The sequence below is a fragment of the Drosophila tropicalis genome, unplaced genomic scaffold, assembly GCF_018151085.1.
Source record: "Drosophila tropicalis isolate 14030-0801.00 unplaced genomic scaffold, ASM1815108v1 contig_573, whole genome shotgun sequence".
Classification (NCBI taxonomy): domain Eukaryota; kingdom Metazoa; phylum Arthropoda; class Insecta; order Diptera; family Drosophilidae; genus Drosophila; species Drosophila tropicalis.
The window spans coordinates 2499814-2519795 of record NW_027173049.1 but is presented as its reverse complement, the minus strand read 5'-3'; the positions used below and the strand labels follow the sequence as shown (position 1 = coordinate 2519795).

Genomic DNA, 19982 nt, shown 5'->3' with positions numbered 1-19982 from the left:
GTAGATCACACCTTGTGAATCCCAGAAAACGGTGGCCATCACCTTTTCGCCTGATAGGACAGTCTTCGCCTTCTTCGGAGCAGATTCGCCTTTCAGCCTGATAGGACAGTCTTCGCTTCTTCGGAGCAGATTCGCCTGGTGAACTCCACTGTTCGACTGTTCCTTGGTGTCTGGTGTGAACCAGTGGATCCAAGTTTCGTCGACGGTTATAAAACGGCGCAAAAATTCATTCGGATTGCGTTTAAACACTGGTCTGATGTCGTTTTACGGTTGCGCTTGTTGTCCTGATTCAGCAAACGATGCACTCATCGCGCCAAGAGCTTTCTCATGCCCAAAATTGCCGGACATAACCCACGCGGCCTTTCGAGATACCTACAGTCTCAGCTATCTCGCGCACTTTCAATCGGCGGTCTGTCAATACGAGATCGTGGACTTTTTCCAAGTTATCCTCCCTGGTTGCACTTTTCGTAATGTATGTCTACTCATGACATGATCCCAGTAGGATTTACTTCGACTTTGGCATACCGTGCACAAAGTGACCAAAATGTCAGTCTATTAAATTCTTTTCACATGCCTTATTGCATTTATGTACTAAAACACGCTCTAACGATTATTTGGTATGTTTCTAGTCCAATTAAAAAATTATTTGGTAGTTTACTTCGACAGTCGAAGAATTGCGGGAAGGCAATCGCATGCTACATTCGCTGCATTGCTCCAGAGAATTAGAATTTTAAGATAAAATGTTTTTTCACTTTGATTCGCATAGGTAAAGGAAGAGTAACAGGAGAACTTGTATACAAACCACTGTAAGCCTGGCCCTCTGGTTTTGCTGAGTTCTCTGATGCATCGACATTATAAATTGTACTTTAAAAAGTTGTGTCGTCCCTCAAATATCTTGTATATACATATATAAGTTTCGTTTTTAAGGCTGATCCAGATATAAACAGTAAAACACAATCAGTTGGAGATAGACTTTTTTGAGGTCATGCAGATGTCACGGGCGGTTTTATAATGAAAGACTTTACTAAATATTTTATTTAAAATTTCTCAATAATGCTTTGTGTTTTTTTGTTGTTTGTCTTTTGCTTGTTTCGAATATTTTCATTACGTATAAATGTAACTTGATGTCCTGCCAGCCGACCAACAGTTTTGCATTCCATCTTTGATTTTCCTACTTTGCCGAAGGAAAAATATTGGTTCAGATTCGATCCGTGCCATAAATTAATTTGTTTAACTAATCACAATCTCTTATAATGCTAAAATTGTACTGGAGTATAGGGTTTGCCACGTGGGCGTTGTCATCGCAAAGTTTTTGCTGCAATTCAAAAATAGAGTCAAATTTAGGAAGCTTCCAATGGCAGCTGGTTTCATGACTCCATACCTGTTCTAGGTCATGGCTGGCTCGCAGCATAAAGTCGCGCAGGAAATTACCGCGCGCTGGAATGTCCAGGGCCAGAATAAGCTTGTTGTTGCCCATTTGTTTGACCACTTTGACCCAACTACTCGGCGGAGCCTCATCCTCGTCCTCGTTTAACTGGGTACTCGTCTTGGCCTTGGACTGATCCTCATCCGTGCAGATGGACCACTGCAGAGGCTTGTTGGAACTAAAGTAACAAATAAAGTTATAATTTAAGTTTTTTAATGGAAGCTTGCTCATCCTACTTGAAATGGAGCTCAAGGCTGGTGGCCTGAAGATACCGCGACACTGGAACCGTGTAACTTATATTCAATGAACTACCGGCTGTGGGACAATACTTTTCCACATCGATGGTGTAGTTCGACTGAGCTGCTAAGACACACGCGGAAATGCTCCAACAATCCAACTGAACAACTGGGGCCACTGCTACGGACGTGTGTTCTCCTATCTCGGTATCCGGCTTTGGAGCCAAAAGTTCTACATGATCCACTTCCGCAGCTGCATTGGGTGCCAACTGTGGGCCTCCTACCACACTGTATAAGGCATCCTCACTGGCCGAGGCGTCTGTTTCGGTTGAGAACTGCTTGGACTGGGCTTCAGTGTTGTGTGAGCTTTTACCGTGATATACTCGCTGGGGATTTGCCTGGGGGCCATCAGCCGGATTGGCGGTTTCATTCTGGCCAGGGTGTCCAGCGAGAACTTCTGGCTGCTGTTCGCTTAATATGTCAGAGTCCTGGTCCTGCTCCGCTGATTGCAGATCTATATCCTCAACATGTTGTTGCTTCACATTCGCGTCCAGATTGTCTGTCTGGGATTGGGGAGACGGTACATCATCATAGCAAACTGACTGTAGAAGGCAGAATGAAAGATATTCTTAGACAGTCAAACAAGGACAGAGCGAGAGATACATACCTGGCAATTATCGCTGACCGATTCATCGCCATTGCACTCCTTGGGCTGTCCAAATATAGGCGTCTTTAGAGTCTTCTGCCTAATCCAGTCTAGACTTCGCTGATTGGCAGAACGGCGACCCACGCTAGAGTCGCGTAGTCCAGCACCGGTGAATTCGAATCCAAAGAGCGCTGTAATGGGATTATCCACGGACTCATTTGTGTTGGACAGATTCTGCAGGTCCAAGGCATCCGCATTGTCGTGCCGCCCACTGCTGTTTTGCACTGGCTGAGCTGGCGGTGGGACATCCAAAGCCAGGGCCGCCAAAGTACTCTGCGCCGGTTCTGTGCTGACTTTATTGGTGGTCAGAGCTAGGTTTGATGTGGGCGGAGAGACTGTCTTGTATACATTATATATCACTGCATCCCCAGTATTAAGTTTTCGAATAGCCTGGCCAACGGAGGGTTCTGGAGCCGTGCTGCTGCTTGCTATAGTTCCAACCACCACAATATGCTCATCCAGCTTCAGAGTGGGCAAAGGAAGGGGCAGTGGCAGAGATGAGGTCTTAGCCTGCAGTTGTTGCTGCTGCTGCTGTTGGGCATCAATGTCTATGGAGTTGTTCTCGAAGTCCTGAGCCAAGGCGATGACCTCGGGCGGCTTCTCCGAAGAGACCAAAGTGGGGTTCTCGTTACTGGGGCTCCCACTGCTTCCGGCCAGCGCCGATAGTCGTCCTGGTAGCCGCACAGATTGGATCAGTTTTTGCCCATTCGCACTCTGACGCAATACTTCTTGGGGTAGTGGCCATTTTTTACCATTTTTACTGCTTATTGTCTTATTGCTGACGATTCTGCTGCTGGGAGCTGTTGTGGTAATACGACTGTGCTTCGCCAGATTTGGCTGACTTTGCTGCTGTTGCTGTTGTGACACCAGGGGTTTGGTCATCACAGCGGTCAATTCCTCGGTTTCGTCCTCACCAAAAAGATGAACGGTAGGCGGGGGTCTGGAGGTACTTGTTGCATACGCTAAGCTCGGCCAGGCCACATGCGTTTTGTTCTTAAATAGCGTGTGAAGATTGTGTTGGAAATATTGGCGATCCTCATCGCTCAGATGCGTGGCTGATGTGGAGTCAGAGTGAAAAAGATGGCCATTCCCAAATAGTTGATAACCGTCCAATTGCTGCTGTTTATTATGCTCCACAAAGTAGAGAGTGGAAACGGCTGCAAGACTGGGCGAAAGAATGAAGAATCAATTACGTTAAACTCTTCATTAAGAGCGAGACGGGATAATTTTGATTGGATTATTTACCAGGCAGCCATTACAATGATCAGCAGGAATATGACAATCTGAAGACTGCGACTGGAGCAGAGTTCGTAGCCATCTCGGCGGCGGCTGTGTATGGACGACGATGGGGTTGGGGACGATTTTAAGGCCAGCAGGGAGCTTGGCTCCAACAAATCCTTGGCACGCAGTTGGTGGCTATTATGGTGATTATTGGCACGTTCCAGATGCTCAATGCGGGTCTCTAGCGAACCAGTCACCTTACAGAGCTCCTTCACGGCGCCAATATTCTCCATGAGGATGCGATCCTATACGGGCGGAGAACAGCGAGTCAGTGGATATGGGCCCGAAAAGGGTATACCAAAGTATTCTCACCTTATTGACCAGGAGAAAATTCTCAATGACATTGCCATTAGGCAGCACTACACTGCCAGCCTCTTGAACGGCATCTGGGATCACCTCTCGCACCTCTTGAGCTATTACACCAGTGTCTACGATCTCTCGGTTGTCGCTCTCCCGCCTCAGGCCCGAGTGAACCGCAAACTCTGGCTCGTAGCGATATCGAACGATGCGTATCTTCTGCAAGTTCCTCAACTGGACCGATGTGTCCAGTTCACCGATTTCTTGCTTTGCTCGGCTATCGCTCGGCTGGACTATGTGACCCGATACCTTGAGATTCCCGTGCACCACCAGACTCTCGTCAGGTCGATCTGTATTGATGCCCACTCGTCCCGCATGGAATATCGACTCCTGGGTGAGACCCCGTTGCCAACAGAGATCCACATCCGACTCGAACTGACCCGGATTCGAGGCACGCACTATGATCCTTTCGCTGCCGTGGCTAACAACTGGGAAGTTACCTGAAGTGGTGTGGACATGCAATCCCACCACCAGTTGAAAGAAACGCTGTTCCGGATTGGGGCGACCTTTTTTCCTCATATTGTTGTTTGTCGTCTCCGAAAAGTGCAGACGACCCACTGTAACCTTGCTAACAATGTGACTCTGGAGATCGATACTGCGGGAGTATGAGTATAAGTAGTAATATTAATATTAAGAGGAATGTACTTTAAGAACCAAATACTTACGGTACGGGGTAAAATGGCTTCTTGGAGCGATCCGATTGGCTCTGCTCCACGCGAATCGTCTGGTTAGGCGCCTCGAATTTGACGCCATAGAAATGCAAATGGAAGGACTTAATTTTCTCCAGGCCGGACGGTGTTTTCACGAATTTGGCATCGCCCTGAAGGCGGGCATGGCAAGTAACCTGAAAGTGGTTCTTCTTCTGGCACACGTAGGCGTCATCCGAGACGCTGAAATTGAAACCTTTATCGGCATCCACGCGATAGTAGATAACGGATAGCTCCTGTAAACTCTGATCGCACAGTTTGTGCCAGTTCTCAGGCTGAAAGGGACTGAAACGAATGCATTGGCTGAGTGCCGGATCGCCTGCTTCACTACCAGACCCGGATCCTGAACCGGAGCCGGCAGCTGCATTACTAGCCTGTCCATCGAGACTATTGTCCGCCTGGGAATTGATGGCGGACAGAGCCGGCGACACAGAGGCAGAACAGTGTGAATGGGCGGGCGTCTTGCTCAGATTTATATCCTGGGGTGTGGAGGCCAGCGAATGATGTGAAGCACGCAATGGGCTCATCACCAGTCCTCCGGTTGTGTCCAGTTTCGGAGTAGCACCAAACTCCGGACAATCCAGCTGCGTCGACATTTTACGTTTGCGTGAAGACAAGTGCACTGGAGTGGAGGGCGCCGAGATGCGATTCAGTGACAATTGGCTAGTTCCAATTACCTGGACACGATCGCCCAATCCCAACGAGGAAGTCAGCATGCAGGTGGTCGATAAATTCTGATAGCTACCCGCCGAATACAGCCCAGACCCTGGCCCAGGACCATTGTCATAATGCTGGTAGAGCATGTGATCTTGCTGCATTTCCTGGTGTTGCTGTTGTTGGTGCAACGGCGGCAATTGTTGATCGTTCATTGGCTGCAGCGACTGCTGCTGGCACATTAGGCTATTCGGATTCATAACAAGTCCCGACTCATGTTTAATTCTTACATCGGCTGGAGGGGCAACAAAATGATGTCCACTCGGGGCCATCTGCTGCTGTTGCTGCTGATGGAGATGCGGTGGTGAGGGATATTGAAGCTCTGTCTGCAACATAGGATAGATAAGGTCTCGGCCGGGCAGAGTTAGGCCATGGCTCTCGCCCAGTGGACTATAGGCGGGTTCTGACCCCGAATCTGGTGGACTCTCCGGCAAATGGGCATGAGAATGGACATGCTGCTGCTGCTGTAGTTGCTGCTGTTGGTTATGCGGTGTGGATATCGGTGTGCTGCTCAAGCTGCCGACCTGCATTGGTGGTGTGTGCGGGGATTCCAATTTGGTTGCACCTCCTCCTCCTAATCCCCCACCTCCTCCTGCTGACAGGTGATCTACATTTGTGAGATTATGTCCATGACCACCTGACTGGTTATTCTCATCATTATCGAGGGCACCAACGCCGGCGGCCACTTGCATGAACAGATCTAAGGCTTCATTGTCGATACCATCAAGTAGATCTTGCCGAGCTGCAGCCAAATCGTTAATAAAAAAAAAAGGAAGGGAAGGAAATACAAATTATTTCATCAATTAATACGTATAACACCAATTCTTGGACCTCTTATTTCTCCTACCAATTAACATTACCAACATTTAAGTTAAATGTTATGTGCATTTAGTTCAAGTCAAGTCCTAGTTTGGTTTAGACCTATACTAACCCATTTGCATGTAAGATAATAAAAGTTAAGGTGTTTTAAATCCCAATTGCCTTGGAATCTTTCGGACTATTCTAATTGGTCAAAAATCCATTTAAATGGACCTTTATACCATAAAATTTTGGTCTTGTTTCCAGGTTTTTGAATGAAAAAGAATCTCGATAGTGACAATAATTAAAACAGAAAACGATGCAACAAAATAAAAGTATTTAATTACAAATCAAACTTCGAGTTGCATATAGTCAATACAGATTTTGCCAATAATAAAACTCTGAGTGTATGAGTCTAATTGAAGGGCGTAAACCAGATTTCTGGAGTGTGGATATATTAGAATTTATAGTAATTCAACTGATAAGGCAATTGAACAGACGTCAACTACATAGATACAGATGCAGACAGAGGCACTGAGCACAGATACAGATACAAAATGAAGAGCAGACGAAAAATGTCATTGTGTTTGATCGATAAACATTGCGACGCAGTTTTAGTTTATATTTCCATATTAAATATATGTATGTACGAGTATTGAGTCAAATATCAATTTTTGTCTTTATTTGCGTGTGTGTGTGTGTGTGTGTACTTAATTTATTCCTAACATTTGCGAGTATTACCATTCAATGCCTTGGGATAATCCATGGTGGGTATTTAGGTTTCGCGTTGATTAATATGTATATCTGTAATTTAGGCACTTTGTTAGTTGGTCTCGGAGCCGAGCAGCTCAAGCGAGCTTAACAGTTGGCCAAGTTATTAATAACTGGCAACAGCGGCAGCATCCATGGCAACAAAAATGAGTTTCTAACAATTATCTAATGTACGTATGAGCGAGCAATACGGTTGATGCACTTTTCACAACTCGCTGATTAGTGAAAATGCATTTGCGAAAATATTTAGCAGCAACAACAACAACAAACAAAGAGCCAAACGAAAGGGAAAATATAATATGAAGCAAATTGTTGTTTAGCGAAATTGAAAACCTTTTGTTTATGCAATTGTTTCTATAGCACCAAATGCATTTGGACAAACAGAGAACTTGATTATTAATTTGCTTATCATTCGATTTCTGTTCTTTCAAATGTTTTTTGGTTTTGTTGCTTAAAGTTTTTGATCAATTTTCTTCTTTTTTTTTTATGGGTTATACTCGCGTGGGGCACGTCAAAATCCGTTAGGAAAACTCTTACAACTGGCAGGATATGAATGCGGGAGAAAATATATTTCAATCAGTGTGCAAATATTTTTGGTGTCCCTGTTATTGATCAAACAAATTTGCTCGTTTCGTGAGGCACATAAAAGTCGCATGCCAAGCAACCAGCAACCAGAAACAAAAACCAAATAGAAGACCATTGAGACAAACAACAACATATGCAAAATTATATAGAAATATACATTCAATGATTTGCTTGTTGGCTTGTTTGCCTGTTGGTTGGCGGACTGGCTGAATGACTGACTGACTGACTGACTGTTTGGTTGGCTGTTGGGTTTCGTTGGTATATGTTGATGAGTTGCCAGTTGTCTAGTTTCTAGCTACATCAATTTAGTTTATTTCCATCTATTTTTGGTAGCCTTCAATGAGGCCAAAGCAAGGATAATCATAAGGACAGATTATCGACATACATATAAACGATATATTTACATAAATAACAGTATAAACTTCTTATTGCTTTTAGAAGGCATCTTAATTTCGATCTACTTACAAAAGTCAGAGAAATCAAAGTCCATGTTATTAGCCGAAAGTTCTCATTTGCATCGTCCTTTCTCCGATTGCTTTCTGGGACGTCTACAGCATGTTGATCTATAGTTTTCAGGAATTCAAATATAAATATTAGAAATCTTCATATGAAATTCAAATTTGTTTACACATTTTGCTCTCACTCTCTCCTTACCTCTATCTCATTCACTCAAGTTTCAATAGGTTCTCATATAAATTTTTAGTTATAATTGCAATACGATTCACCGATTTGATCGAATTTTCATAGGCACGACACAAAAGAAATGAAAACAGGTCTCAGGTCAACAGTTTTACTGGTTAGTCCAACTACCCAGTGGATCCGATTGACAAATGATCCTCTCTCCTTTTTAAAAATAGATTGGAAGAACAAAACTGTGTAAAACTTAGACTTGGGCATAACTAAACAATCTAAGAAGAATCATCAAGTCGAAACTTAAAGCGTAGGACGTTTGGTATTTGGTTTTTTGTATTTTCCAATTTAAATGTTGTCATACCAGAACTTTTTGCATACATATGTACTTTCTTATAGTTCGTACACACAGACTGGCCAGAAAATGACGTCGTAGATTTAATATATTTCGCCAAGTCTCCCGCCATTCTTCTCTTTCTTTCAAGCGGCCTCTCACTCACTCGGACTAAGATAAATGTATCTGGCGACGCGGCAACAGCCAGAGACTTATCGGCTTTAGTTGAGGGTCACTTACTAAGTTGAACAAAATATTTGCATATATTAAAATAAAATTTAAATGCAAAATAAATCAAGTACGTATCTAAAAAGTTGACAATCGAAGACTCAATCTACAAAAATTGAAATCTTAATGAAAAACGCTGATAAGTAGGCCATGGAAAATTAATAACTTTCGAATACGCGGCGTATAATTGATTTCCTTCTTAATCTGTAACAAGATCAAAGTCTTTGACTTTCCTCACAGTTTCTGCCAAATAAACCAAAATTTAGCAATAAATTTTCAAATAGACAAATGACTTAGGTTCAGAATCATAGCTGATTCTATAGCATACGAATATTAAATTCTGGGTATATTGAGGTATATATACATACATACATGTATAATAAAGCATAATCAAAATGCAATGTATAATGTAGTTTTCCGAACTAAACAAATAAGTTCATAGAACTGTACTTACAAGTAAAAATGTAACATTTTTTCATGCAAAAAAAGGATTGACTACCTATAAACAATGGAGAGTTCTATGAAGTTGTTACTTGATCAATTTGCATATATGTATGTATATAAAAAGATATGTGTGTGTATGTATATGAATAAACACATGTCTATAAGGGAATGCAAAAGATATTGTAGCTTATATTAAATCAAGTCTCCAGTCAAAGGCATTGTTGTTGTTGCTTCTGTTGTCGCACAATGATTTTGATTAAATTAACGCCTTATCCCCAAGCCCACGAACATTGCTCACTCCTCTCTCCATCTCTTTCCATCTATCTCTATCCCTATCTCAGTCGCACTCTTCTTTTCTCATAATAAAATGTAATAAACTCAAGTGATTTGATTTAGTTTGACGCAACAGAAGAAACAAACAATAAAATAAACAAAAAATACAAAATCTAAACTAAACTACTTGTAGATGAGTTTCACTTGAATTGACGAAATAAGTGAAGAAAAACCTGTATTCGAGCAGATTGACCAGATGAAGATATAACCGGAAGCACTATACTACATATACGCAAATTGATTGAGAGTTTTGCAGGGCGCCAACAGCAGCAGAGACATCCATCCTTGAGATGAAATCTTTCTGAGTATATCCATGAAGTTGTTGTTGGTATTAGCAGGGCTTTTAGCATTTTATTAGCATTTCAATAAAAACAAGAGCTTGCCGAATGCCGAAGAGCAATAACAACTACATCAACAACTTAACTCGTGGCGTGCGGCGATTTGGAAGCAAATGCACGTAAGCAAAATTTGATTTATAAATAAGTATATTTACTGTATACATAAAAGCGTTGATATAAATGTATGTCTGTGTGGATCTGTGCTAATTGCCATGGACATGTGATCTAACACCGCTAACAACTGAATTACATTTGATACTAGCCAAATGGTCAGAATGGTCAGCAAGAGGCTATGGCCCGATGGCCCGAACACAAATCGGACGCATGATTTCAATTTGGTCAAATTAAGTTGGCAGACGAGCAAACAAATCTCACTCCAAATCCAAGTCAAAAGTGCCACTAAAGGCGTCAGCCGAGACAACAACTCCAACAACATTTGCTCAAATAATCAAACTAATTAACATAAATGATCTAAATATTTTAACAAATAACCTGCAGTCACTACAACTGATGCTTCATCATAAAGTAAACTCTGCCCGAAGAACCAGAGGGCCTGCCTAACATTTGTCTATACCAAAATCTTTACACACTTGGCCAAAACGTACGAGACTGACGAATTCTTTATTTACTGAAGCTGGGTAAATCTAATCTATACTCTTTCAATATGCATAGATGGTTCACTAAAAGAGAGATTGAGAGAGAGAGAGAGAGAGAGAGGCTCAACAAATGCGTCATTAGAGTATAGGCCAAGAATCCAGCTGATTCACTTCATTAAGTACGAAATCATGATTAAAATATTTTGTATTTAACATGTATTTGCTAAGTAATTCTTAATTAAATTTTAATTCCAAAAACCGATGTTGTAAAAGTCAAATGCAAAAACGAAACGAGGGTAAACGGTCGATCAAAATGGAATATTCCATTATCAAACAAGCGAGGCGGATCTTCGGAAAGAGATATTTCACCCTCTCTAGAAAAGAAACTATGCTAAACAGCCTTTAGCGAAAAAGAAGCAAAATAAAACTCAAATTATAAATACATGTGTAGATGTGTGGTGTATGTGTATGAGAAAGAAAAAAAAAAGATTTTGTTATTTAGGTTTTTTTCTTTTTAATTTTTAATTTTTACACTGAGTCTGCTTGGATTGTTGCTGCTGCTGAAACTCAACCAACCGGTTGAATTTTATGTCTTTGAACGTCTTTTTGGGCTCTATTGGCTCGTGGGTAACGGCAGCTGGCGAAGCGGGGGTGAGCAGGGGGAGGATCAGTCGGAGGAAGAGAAGGGTATACGTTTAAATCGCGCGCTTGGCACAGGTTGTGACGAGATGAGACAAAATGTGAAGCAGCAGCAGCCAGTCACAAGCAGCGGCCAGCATATTGAAGAGCAAATAAGAAGACCTCAATCCGCAAAGAGTAGACAAGAGATCCACCTCACCCGCTAACAACATTGGCAAGCAAGCTGGCCGAGATCATTTTTTTTTTTTGGGGTTCAGCTTTTGATGGCTAAGCATAAATTAAACACGATTGTCAGTGGGCGGTAGCCACTGAAAGAGGCCTTTTCAAGCCAAGCCGCTCTCTGAAACCAGAGCCAAACTGGCTGAATACCATAAATTGTTTTGCCGGATTCTAGTCTGCTACATTTGTTTTTTTTAAATTTTTTTTTTAAACTTAAAAGTTATTTTTGGCTGAGTTGTTGATGGTTTGATTTGATGACTCTTCTAATACAAATTATTTTTGCATTTACTTGAACACACACTCTCACACGCACACAGACACACACACGGACATGGTCGAACAGTGAAATCTATTTTTTTCTTGTTTTGTTTTTCGTATTTCGTTGCACTTGTTTAAATGGATTTTCCAGTTTTTCCCACTCAAAATTGTGTTTCCTTTTTCAATTAGTTGCATTATTGTCGTTTTTCTTATCTATGGGCGGGGGCGTGTTTAGTATACTTCTCTGGAATATATTTTTTTTTGTAACTTTTTTTTTCTTTTTTTAATTGTATTTTGAATACAACACACAGACACTTACACAAATTGCCGTTACTTTGATTGTTTACGAATTTTGTGATTTTTCTCTCGTTTTTATGTGTGTTTCACGCTTCGTATACTCGATGTGAATGTTATTATACTCGATGGGAATGTTATTATGATCGGTCTTTTTTCTCTGTTGTGTGTAGTAGCTGTTGTTGCAGCTTCAGTCTCTCGTGTTTTATTTTTGCTGTTACTTTTTATTTTTTTTTTTATATCTTTAACTGATTCTATTTCGGGTGGCAAATGTATCTAAATCCGTTGGAGTGTGGACAGCAACTGGTAGTTGATTGGAGAACGCAAGTCGAGCTCGTAGCAGGCGTTCTCTCAGTGCCACTCTCCCTCCTTACATACATATGTACATATATTCTCTCTCTCTCTCAATCTTTCGATGAAGCTTGGCTTCATGCTATAGAGATGCCACTACGTTAAAATTTGTAGATAACCGGGGAACTAGAATATTATTTAGAGCTATTATTTTTCCTATATCTTAATACGTTGCAATTCTTTTTCTTTTGAAGCAAATTTATTGGAACAGATCATATTAACATTCAAATACAAATCATAATTTCTGCCAGATATTTCTTCATTCAATACAGCTAACGGTATAAGGAGTTCTGATTGTAATCTTCATATACACAAGAGATACTTAGTTCCATTCAGAAAAGTTCTAAGCTGACTATGCCTAAGAATGTATTTCATCTCTTTTTTATTTCAATGAAATCTATAATAGCTGGCAACTCTGCAACTCTCGCTAGCTAAAGTGAGAAACTGAGAAATCACAACAGCGTTTGTTAAGAAAAATGTAAATTAAATTATAACTAGTAGAGGCAACAATGGGATTACGCGAATACACGAGACCCACGCCGACCCCGTGCGCTTAGAGTGCAGTCACTGGAGCTCTCACGCAATTAGCTGCTGCTACAATCGTTCCCTCCACAGAGTAGCTGACACAAATCCGAGATCGGGGACCGGGCTCAATAAATTTATAGCCCCTTGCCCCCTCCCTTTAACCAACTCAAGCAATCATAGGCGCTGTGTTGATTCTTTCACCAATGGCAAAGTGTCGTGTGTAATGGATACACATGCGTTCTCTCTGCTGGTCCCTTCTCAGGCAACTTTAAATCACTTTATGGAGTCGAGTCGCTCTGTTACAGGTCGCTTCCATTCTCTGATTGAATTAATACAGTTGATTTATGTAAATTACACTAATTCATATTACTCAATTTGCTATTTAATATTCATTTGCCTTAATGGTTTTTGGTTACATCTTCTGGCAGAACTTTAGAAGGAATCATCACATTTGATTTTACTATTTCAAATGAATTTATTTAGGTTTAAGGGACTTGAATGTGAAAACAACGAAAAAGATTCGAGTCATTGACTCATTTTCGCTATTTCCATAAAAGCTAATATGGCGTATCTAATGTCCAAAACCAGAACAAAACCATTATACACACATTTAAAGTGAAATGTATGTATGTATATCTACTGTGCCATTTTGAAACTACATAATTTACATTAGAGTTTGCTTTTAAGTTCTTTGAAACATAATTTTTTGTTGAACAGTTTAAAGTCAAATAAGTACATGACAACTTGAGGCATTTGGAAAGAATCCTAATCCACATGATAAGCCTTGGTTAGTTTGGCCAATAGCGATGTATTCTTGTTCGGCCATTTCTTAAGCTCACTTATTATAGAGGAAATTACTGCAAAATAGAAATGTAGCAATCGATTAAAAAACACAAGTAACGATTATCCCAGAAGTTACACTCACTATTCTTCTCTTCTGTTGACATGAGCATGGCCAAAATAACAAATTGCTCGTTTTTGCTAATCTCATTGAGAACTGCTGCTGTTGTCGGCTCCTTATTGGACACATAGAACTCTTGGATGGTGTGCAACAGATCCGTGAATGTGTCGGAATCAAATCCGGCTCCCAGTATTTTGCACAGATTTGGTATTTCAATGGATTTCAAATACTTATATTTCTGAGCGGGAGACAATTCCTTCCAAGTAATATAGAACTGGGCTGTGTTCATTGGTTGTGGTGGCAAAGCTCGCTAAAATGGGATACAAAGTTTAATGTAAACAGGAATTTACTAGGAAAAATTGCTTACTTCCACGGGGCCGGCTGCGGCAGTGGCTTCTGTTTGCGACGTTAGAGCTGGAGAGTTGACTATAGTTGGCTTTGCAGCTTTCTGCAGAGCTATTTTCGTATCTGGAGTCAGCGAATTTGAGGTATGTTCAGGTAATTTAACTGCTGGTGTTTGAATTGGATTAGATTCCAGCTTGGGTTTAGTATCATTTTTAACCTCTTCAAATGTGCCACAATTGCTATTGAAGATCTTATCAATATCATCGTCTGAGATACGCAATTGATTTGTATTGCTATTAGATGTAGCTCTGGGTGAGACTATATCCACTATAGGTACACGTCGCATGGGCTTTTTTGAGCGCTTATAGGCCGGTTTATCTAGTGGAAGGATATCAACAAAATCAGGTCGATCCGGCGTGAAATTCGGTCCACCTTTAGTGGCTGAAAATTAATTAGTATAGTTTTAGCATTGAAAAGTGTAAAAAATCGTATTAACACAACCGTTTGCCCGGAGCCGATTATTAATGCGGGCCAAGCTTGTCTTGGCTTCAATGTTTTTGGGCTCAATAGCTAGGACACTTGTGCAATCTTTGAGCGCCTCCATGTTGTTTCCCAATGATTCATTAGCCTGCATGCGTCTATAGTAGGCCTTGGCGCAAAGTTTGTCTAATCGAATAGCTGCCTCACAGTCCTCAACGCAGCTGTTATAGCTAAAAAAAAAAAAAAAAAAAAACAAATGAAATAGAGTTTTTTGCTTAAAGCCGTAGTTTTGTTTTTGCTTATGAACTCTTACTCTTCCTTTTTAAGGTAACACAGCGCTCGGTTGCTGTAGTATATGGGATCATAGGGGTAAACGTCCACGGCTTCTGTGTAGGCTTCAATCGCGTGGTCATAGTCCCCTTTTTTAACATAGGTGTTGCCACGATCTTTAATATCATTGGCTTTTTTGTGCTGCTGGGCAATAAGATCGACGGGAAGGTCTTGCTTTTCTGTAGGGGAACCTGCGGCAGACCCGCCTGGGCTAATAGGTTTAGCTGCCTTTTCTTCCTTTTTCTCTACTTGGCTCCGCACTGGAACATTCTACAAAGACGGCACAACTTACAAGGTTTTCATGTGTTGTTGTAATATACACAATAATGACTTACATTTTTCGCAGTGGCGTTCGCGGCATTCTTTATTGTCTGCTCTTTGCTTTTTATATCCTTTTCCCATGAGTATAGACTTTTCACTTCATTCTGATACTCGGTTGCATTGTGACGCACCTGGCGCTGCAGCTCCATAGTCTTACGTGCTCCTTCATTCATTTTGGCAGCTTAATCTTATCAAAAGCAAACCGACCCAGCAAATAACACAAAATTATTTTGTAATTTTTGTTTTAAGTATTTTCCGGTATTTTTCAACACTTTTGTCGGTAGTTTCCAGTACTCAATGCGATATATTAGAGATGAGAGATGAACAATAAAACAAGCAATAAAACATGGTAACAAAAAGATATTATCTTAGTGGAGTTAAACATTTAAACTTAGACTTTAATAAAACTATAAATATCCCGTGAATAAATTAAAGGATTTTACAAACTGCAATCTTTCGTTTTTATTGCCGTCTGTATAGTATCTAGGAGAATGTAAAGCAATTTATTGCGTTATTCTGCTTGCTTTCTTGTTTTTGCTCAAGCAGTTTTCTTAGTGCTGTGTCATAAGGCGAACATTGTTTCGCAACGGTAAACGGTCACTCTTCTCCGTCGCGTTGATAAGCAAAGCAGTCAGCTGTTGATTGTTATTGCGATGTTCTGTTTATATTTGTTTAATTGTTTTATTTAAATCATTCGTTATTTTGCATATACATTAAACCAACAATCGGCACGTTATCGAATGATGTTTCGACTAACGTGTTTTACACCCAGAATAGAGGCGCTGCATAGGCGTAAGTAAGTGGGGTTTTATATTAGAGATTTATTTTATTATTGTTATATAAAGTATGTATATTATTTACATCGGTTAAATTTTGTACAGATACAGTAGGAAAACACTCAAGCCGGAGACCCACTATGAAGTGCTAAATGTTAACAGTGATTGCAGCACCAGAGACATAAGGAATGCATTCGTAAAGCTCTCAAAACAAGTAAGAAATTCACATTAATTACTCTTACATCTCATTTTAAACATTCTTTGTGCTTTTAGTTTCATCCCGACGTCAGAAGCGATGCTACTAATGTTGAAAAAACTGATCGTTTTGTTCGGATCTCGGAGGCCTATCGTATTCTGGTAAAGCCGCAAAGCCGACGAGTCTACGATGATAGCCTGTTGTGGACGCCAACGGGCAGAGCCCGTAGCCCGGCAACTGAGCCAGATCAGACATATCAGGCTTGGGAAGTAAGACCCAATTACAGCCCCAATCCCGGAGCTTATTATGGCATTAAGGGCATTAAACGTGTATCCAACTGGCAGGTGGCCCTTTTTCTCATAGCTCTAGGCGTATTTGGGGCCATTTTTGGTTTTACTTCGGTCAAGTGTGTATAAAATCGAGATTTCTTTTGCTCAACATATGTATGTTCTATATGTATGTATATGTACATATATTTGTATATTTCAGGCAATCATTTGAGCTCAGCCGCCAATTGCAGGAAGAAATCTCAGCTGATGCGAATTCTCATCACGCAGCTGTCGTAGCCGATGCACAGAAATATGGCAACGAAGAGCAAATGCGTCGCATGATCCAACGGATCTCCAAGGGTCCATTCAATCAGTCTGAATCAAAGTAGACGTTTCTTGAACATGTGTTAAAAATGGATTTTCATGTGTGTGTGATCTTAGATCTTAATTTCTTCTGCAAAAATAGATGACTATAGTTTATACTCTCTCACTTGAGATTGCTTATTTTTTGCCCTTGTTCGACTCCAAGGTAAGGCGCTGGCTTTTGCTCACGATCACAATATTTACTCAGTTTAGTTGACCTTCTCGAAAGCCATACGCACTTTCATAACAAACTGTGTAAACATATTAAGTCAAATTTTGGCAACTACTTAAGCTGTTCCATTTAATCGATTTATGCATATCCAATTCAACCATTCGCCTTAGCATGAAGTTCGTGGTTTTTTTCAGTCTTATTAGCATCCTGGCGCTCTATTGTCTGGACACAACGAATGGGGCAACAACCAGCAACTCCACCTCCTCATCATCTGTAGGTACTGGTGGAGTCAAAAAAGTCTACGTCTCCAATTTGCAATACACGGCCGTGAGGAAAATAAGAGTAGGATCAACTACCACAGAATCAACGAGCAGTCGGAGTGGCCGCAGTCGCAGTGCAAAACTGAAACGCAACAAGAGCCTTAGAGCTCGTCGTAACGCTATATCCACGAGATCAGCCCGTAAATCGGTCAAAGTCCGCAATGCAAGAGGCTAAAGTATAAATCTCAAGAAAAAATAAAGTTTTTGTTATGTGAATTAAAAAAAGGGTGTTTTGAATCTAATTTTATGTAGGATCGCCGCCAAAGACTTCTAATCCTGTAGCTTCTTTAGGATAGATTATCATTTCATTTTTTGTGCAAACTCGAAAAGAGGACACAATCTGCTTTAAAATAACATATAACATAACATTTATTTATAAATCACCTAATTCACATTTGCTGCCAAAGGTGTCTAATTTTAAAGTATTTTCCGAATCCCACTACTGTGACTTCGAAAAGGTTAAAGATCTTTGTAGATTATTTCTCATGACTTTAAATAGGCGAAAGGTTTGAATGTTTATTAAACAAATAATGAAACATATGGCTGAGTTTAATTAAATTTTAAAAATAGATAGTATAGATAACTATTAACCGTCTTGTTTGTGAGCGATTCATTGAATTACCCAACTTAAAGAAAACCAGAGGGCCGGGGCTAACTTCGACCGCGTCAAAGTTTGTATACCCTTGCAACTTTTTTGGTAACTCCTTCCTTACCTATTAGCCATCAATGTGGAAGAACGTTTTATCTAAAAAGGCTTATGTTTGCGAAAGAATGGCCTGCAATCATAGGAAATAACGAAGATATTGATCAAAGTCACTGTTTTCCACCGATCGTTCCTATGGGAGCTATATGATATAGTCACCCGATCTTTATCAAATTCGACACAGTCATTAACAGATATATTAAATTAAGAAATGTTTAATTTGAAAACAATCACGTTAAAAGTAACGAAGTTATTTACAAAAGTCACTGTTTTCGCCCGATCATTCCTATGGGAGTTATATGATATAGTCATTCGATCTTGATCAAATTTGGCACAGTCGTTTATAAGCGTAATAAACTCTCTAATATTAAGTTTCACGATAATAACATAGAAAATAACGAAGTTATTGAGAAATGTCACTGTTCGTGACTTTGTGTTTGTATGGGAGCTATATGATATAGTGGTCCGATCCGGCTGAATCCGAGATATACAATCCCTGCAGTATATACAAGCCTACGTGCAAAATTTCAGCTCTGTAGCTCTTGCGTTGATCCAGACGGACGGACGGACATGGCTAGTTGAACTCGTCTCGTCGTGCTGATCAAGAATATATATACTTTGTATGGTCGGAGATGCTTCGTTCTATGCGTTGCACACTTTTGACCAAAATTAATATACCCTTTTTGCAAGGGTATAAATATGCTGAATTGTTTTAGCAATGTCAAAATCTCTTGAAACATTAAGAAAAGTCTCACAATCAGTGATATCCAATAGCGTTTCCTCTAAATTATTTTGCATGAAAATGAAATTGAAAATGTTTATCTGTTTATTTTTCTATAGCACTGTTTTCGATGGCCTATTAATAAAAGATTGTCGCGTTGAATCTATTAAATAGTTTTTTTTTTGTGAATCGATCCTTGAATTTGTACGGGTTTGCTGCTCAGACTTTTCAATAACTTTTTCAAGTAGAAACAATAATTTGTATGCTTTGTTATGGATCAGTTCCATTTTGTAGCTTCCCAGCTACCTTGACACCTCTGATGTACATCTGTATGTACGTTCTGATGTATGGTCTACTAAGTAGACTAGTAGACTCTACTTCATCGTTGCGTTTTCCATTTGTATGCTTCGCAGATAAAATTACGCCTTCGTTAGTGATCTTCACGGTTGATCTGTCGTCAGGTCAGTAGGAGCTTTGAATTATGGGATTCCCCTAAAAATATCTTTATTGTGAGCAGTTTGCAAATTCGGATGGTCAAGTGTTTGTCCATATTTCTTCATTCAAATTACCAAGTGCGAAAAAATGAATGGATAGAAAATCTAGTTTTTAAAATTAAAGTCAAAATATTTTTTAACAAGACATTAAAAAATGTTCATTTATGATAAAAATGTATGTTTTACTCCATAAAGCTGTTTTTGCCAAAAAGAAGAGTAAAATAAATCCGAAGATTCTGGAGCGGAATTGTGACCATTATGGGTCGATTACGCTTGTTTCATAAAAATCGGCTTAAACTTTAAACGGACTGAATGTTTAACTCCAAAAAAGAGGTTTTGGGAGAAACGCGTTGAAAGTTTGAAGTTTTCCTCATATAACGAGAACATTGCAATCATACAGTGAGCCCAAAAACTTAACACTTAACATTTTCACCTTTCATCCCAGGCAAGTTGTTTTCTTTGTCGGCACCCCAAAAAAAAAAATGCAATTCTGTATAATGTGGTTTAAATTATCCAATTCACAAGTAAAAATTCATTTTCATAACATATTTTTGCAGTTATGTTCAATAAACTAAAAAATAGGCACACCTTCACGCCAAAAAAGTATATCCTAAAGGATTTCGAATTTCGGAGAACTCTTCTTGGACGATATTCTAAAAACTTCGACCGCGAACGAAGTTATTGATCAAAATCGCTGTTTACTGCCGATTGTTCCTTGGAAGGAAGGACTTTAAACGGGCTGAATGTTTAACTCCAAAAAAGAGGTTTTGGGAGAAACGCGTTGTAAGTTTGAAGTTTTCCTTATATAACGCGAACATTGC

At 40.1% G+C, this 19982-nt stretch overlaps 3 protein-coding genes across 4 annotated transcripts; 1 reads left to right on the top strand and 2 right to left on the bottom strand.

Moving 5' to 3' along the window:
- Positions 1-961: 961 nt before the first annotated feature.
- Positions 962-12179, bottom strand: LOC137575547 (uncharacterized). 2 transcript variants are annotated; one of them, XM_068288133.1, is made up of 10 exons: positions 11920-12179; positions 8236-8453; positions 8047-8144; positions 4672-6169; positions 3962-4601; positions 3614-3894; positions 2330-3533; positions 1663-2264; positions 1382-1604; positions 962-1315 (listed from the first exon to the last, which is right to left on the bottom strand). In XM_068288133.1, the coding sequence occupies exons 3-10, from the start codon at positions 8069-8071 to the stop codon at positions 1235-1237; spliced, it is 4554 nt and encodes a 1517-aa protein (XP_068144234.1). In that variant the 5' UTR covers positions 8072-8144; positions 8236-8453; positions 11920-12179; the 3' UTR covers positions 962-1234. The 2 variants fall into 2 exon arrangements, with proteins under 2 accessions (XP_068144234.1, XP_068144233.1); XM_068288132.1 differs by lacking the exon at positions 8236-8453.
- A 1254-nt stretch (positions 12180-13433) lies between these two features.
- spag (spaghetti) lies at positions 13434-15414 on the bottom strand. Its single transcript, XM_068287790.1, has 6 exons — positions 15162-15414; positions 14810-15096; positions 14518-14726; positions 14039-14457; positions 13696-13981; positions 13434-13627 (listed from the first exon to the last, which is right to left on the bottom strand). Exons 1-6 carry the CDS (start codon positions 15318-15320, stop codon positions 13536-13538), a joined length of 1452 nt encoding a protein of 483 aa, XP_068143891.1. The 5' UTR covers positions 15321-15414; the 3' UTR covers positions 13434-13535.
- Positions 15415-15745: 331 nt separating this feature from the next.
- Positions 15746-16878, top strand: DnaJ-60 (DnaJ-like-60). Its single transcript, XM_068287927.1, has 4 exons — positions 15746-15943; positions 16029-16137; positions 16197-16525; positions 16609-16878. Exons 1-4 carry the CDS (start codon positions 15888-15890, stop codon positions 16775-16777), a joined length of 663 nt encoding a protein of 220 aa, XP_068144028.1. The 5' UTR covers positions 15746-15887; the 3' UTR covers positions 16778-16878.
- The last annotated feature ends 3104 nt before the right edge of the window (positions 16879-19982 follow it).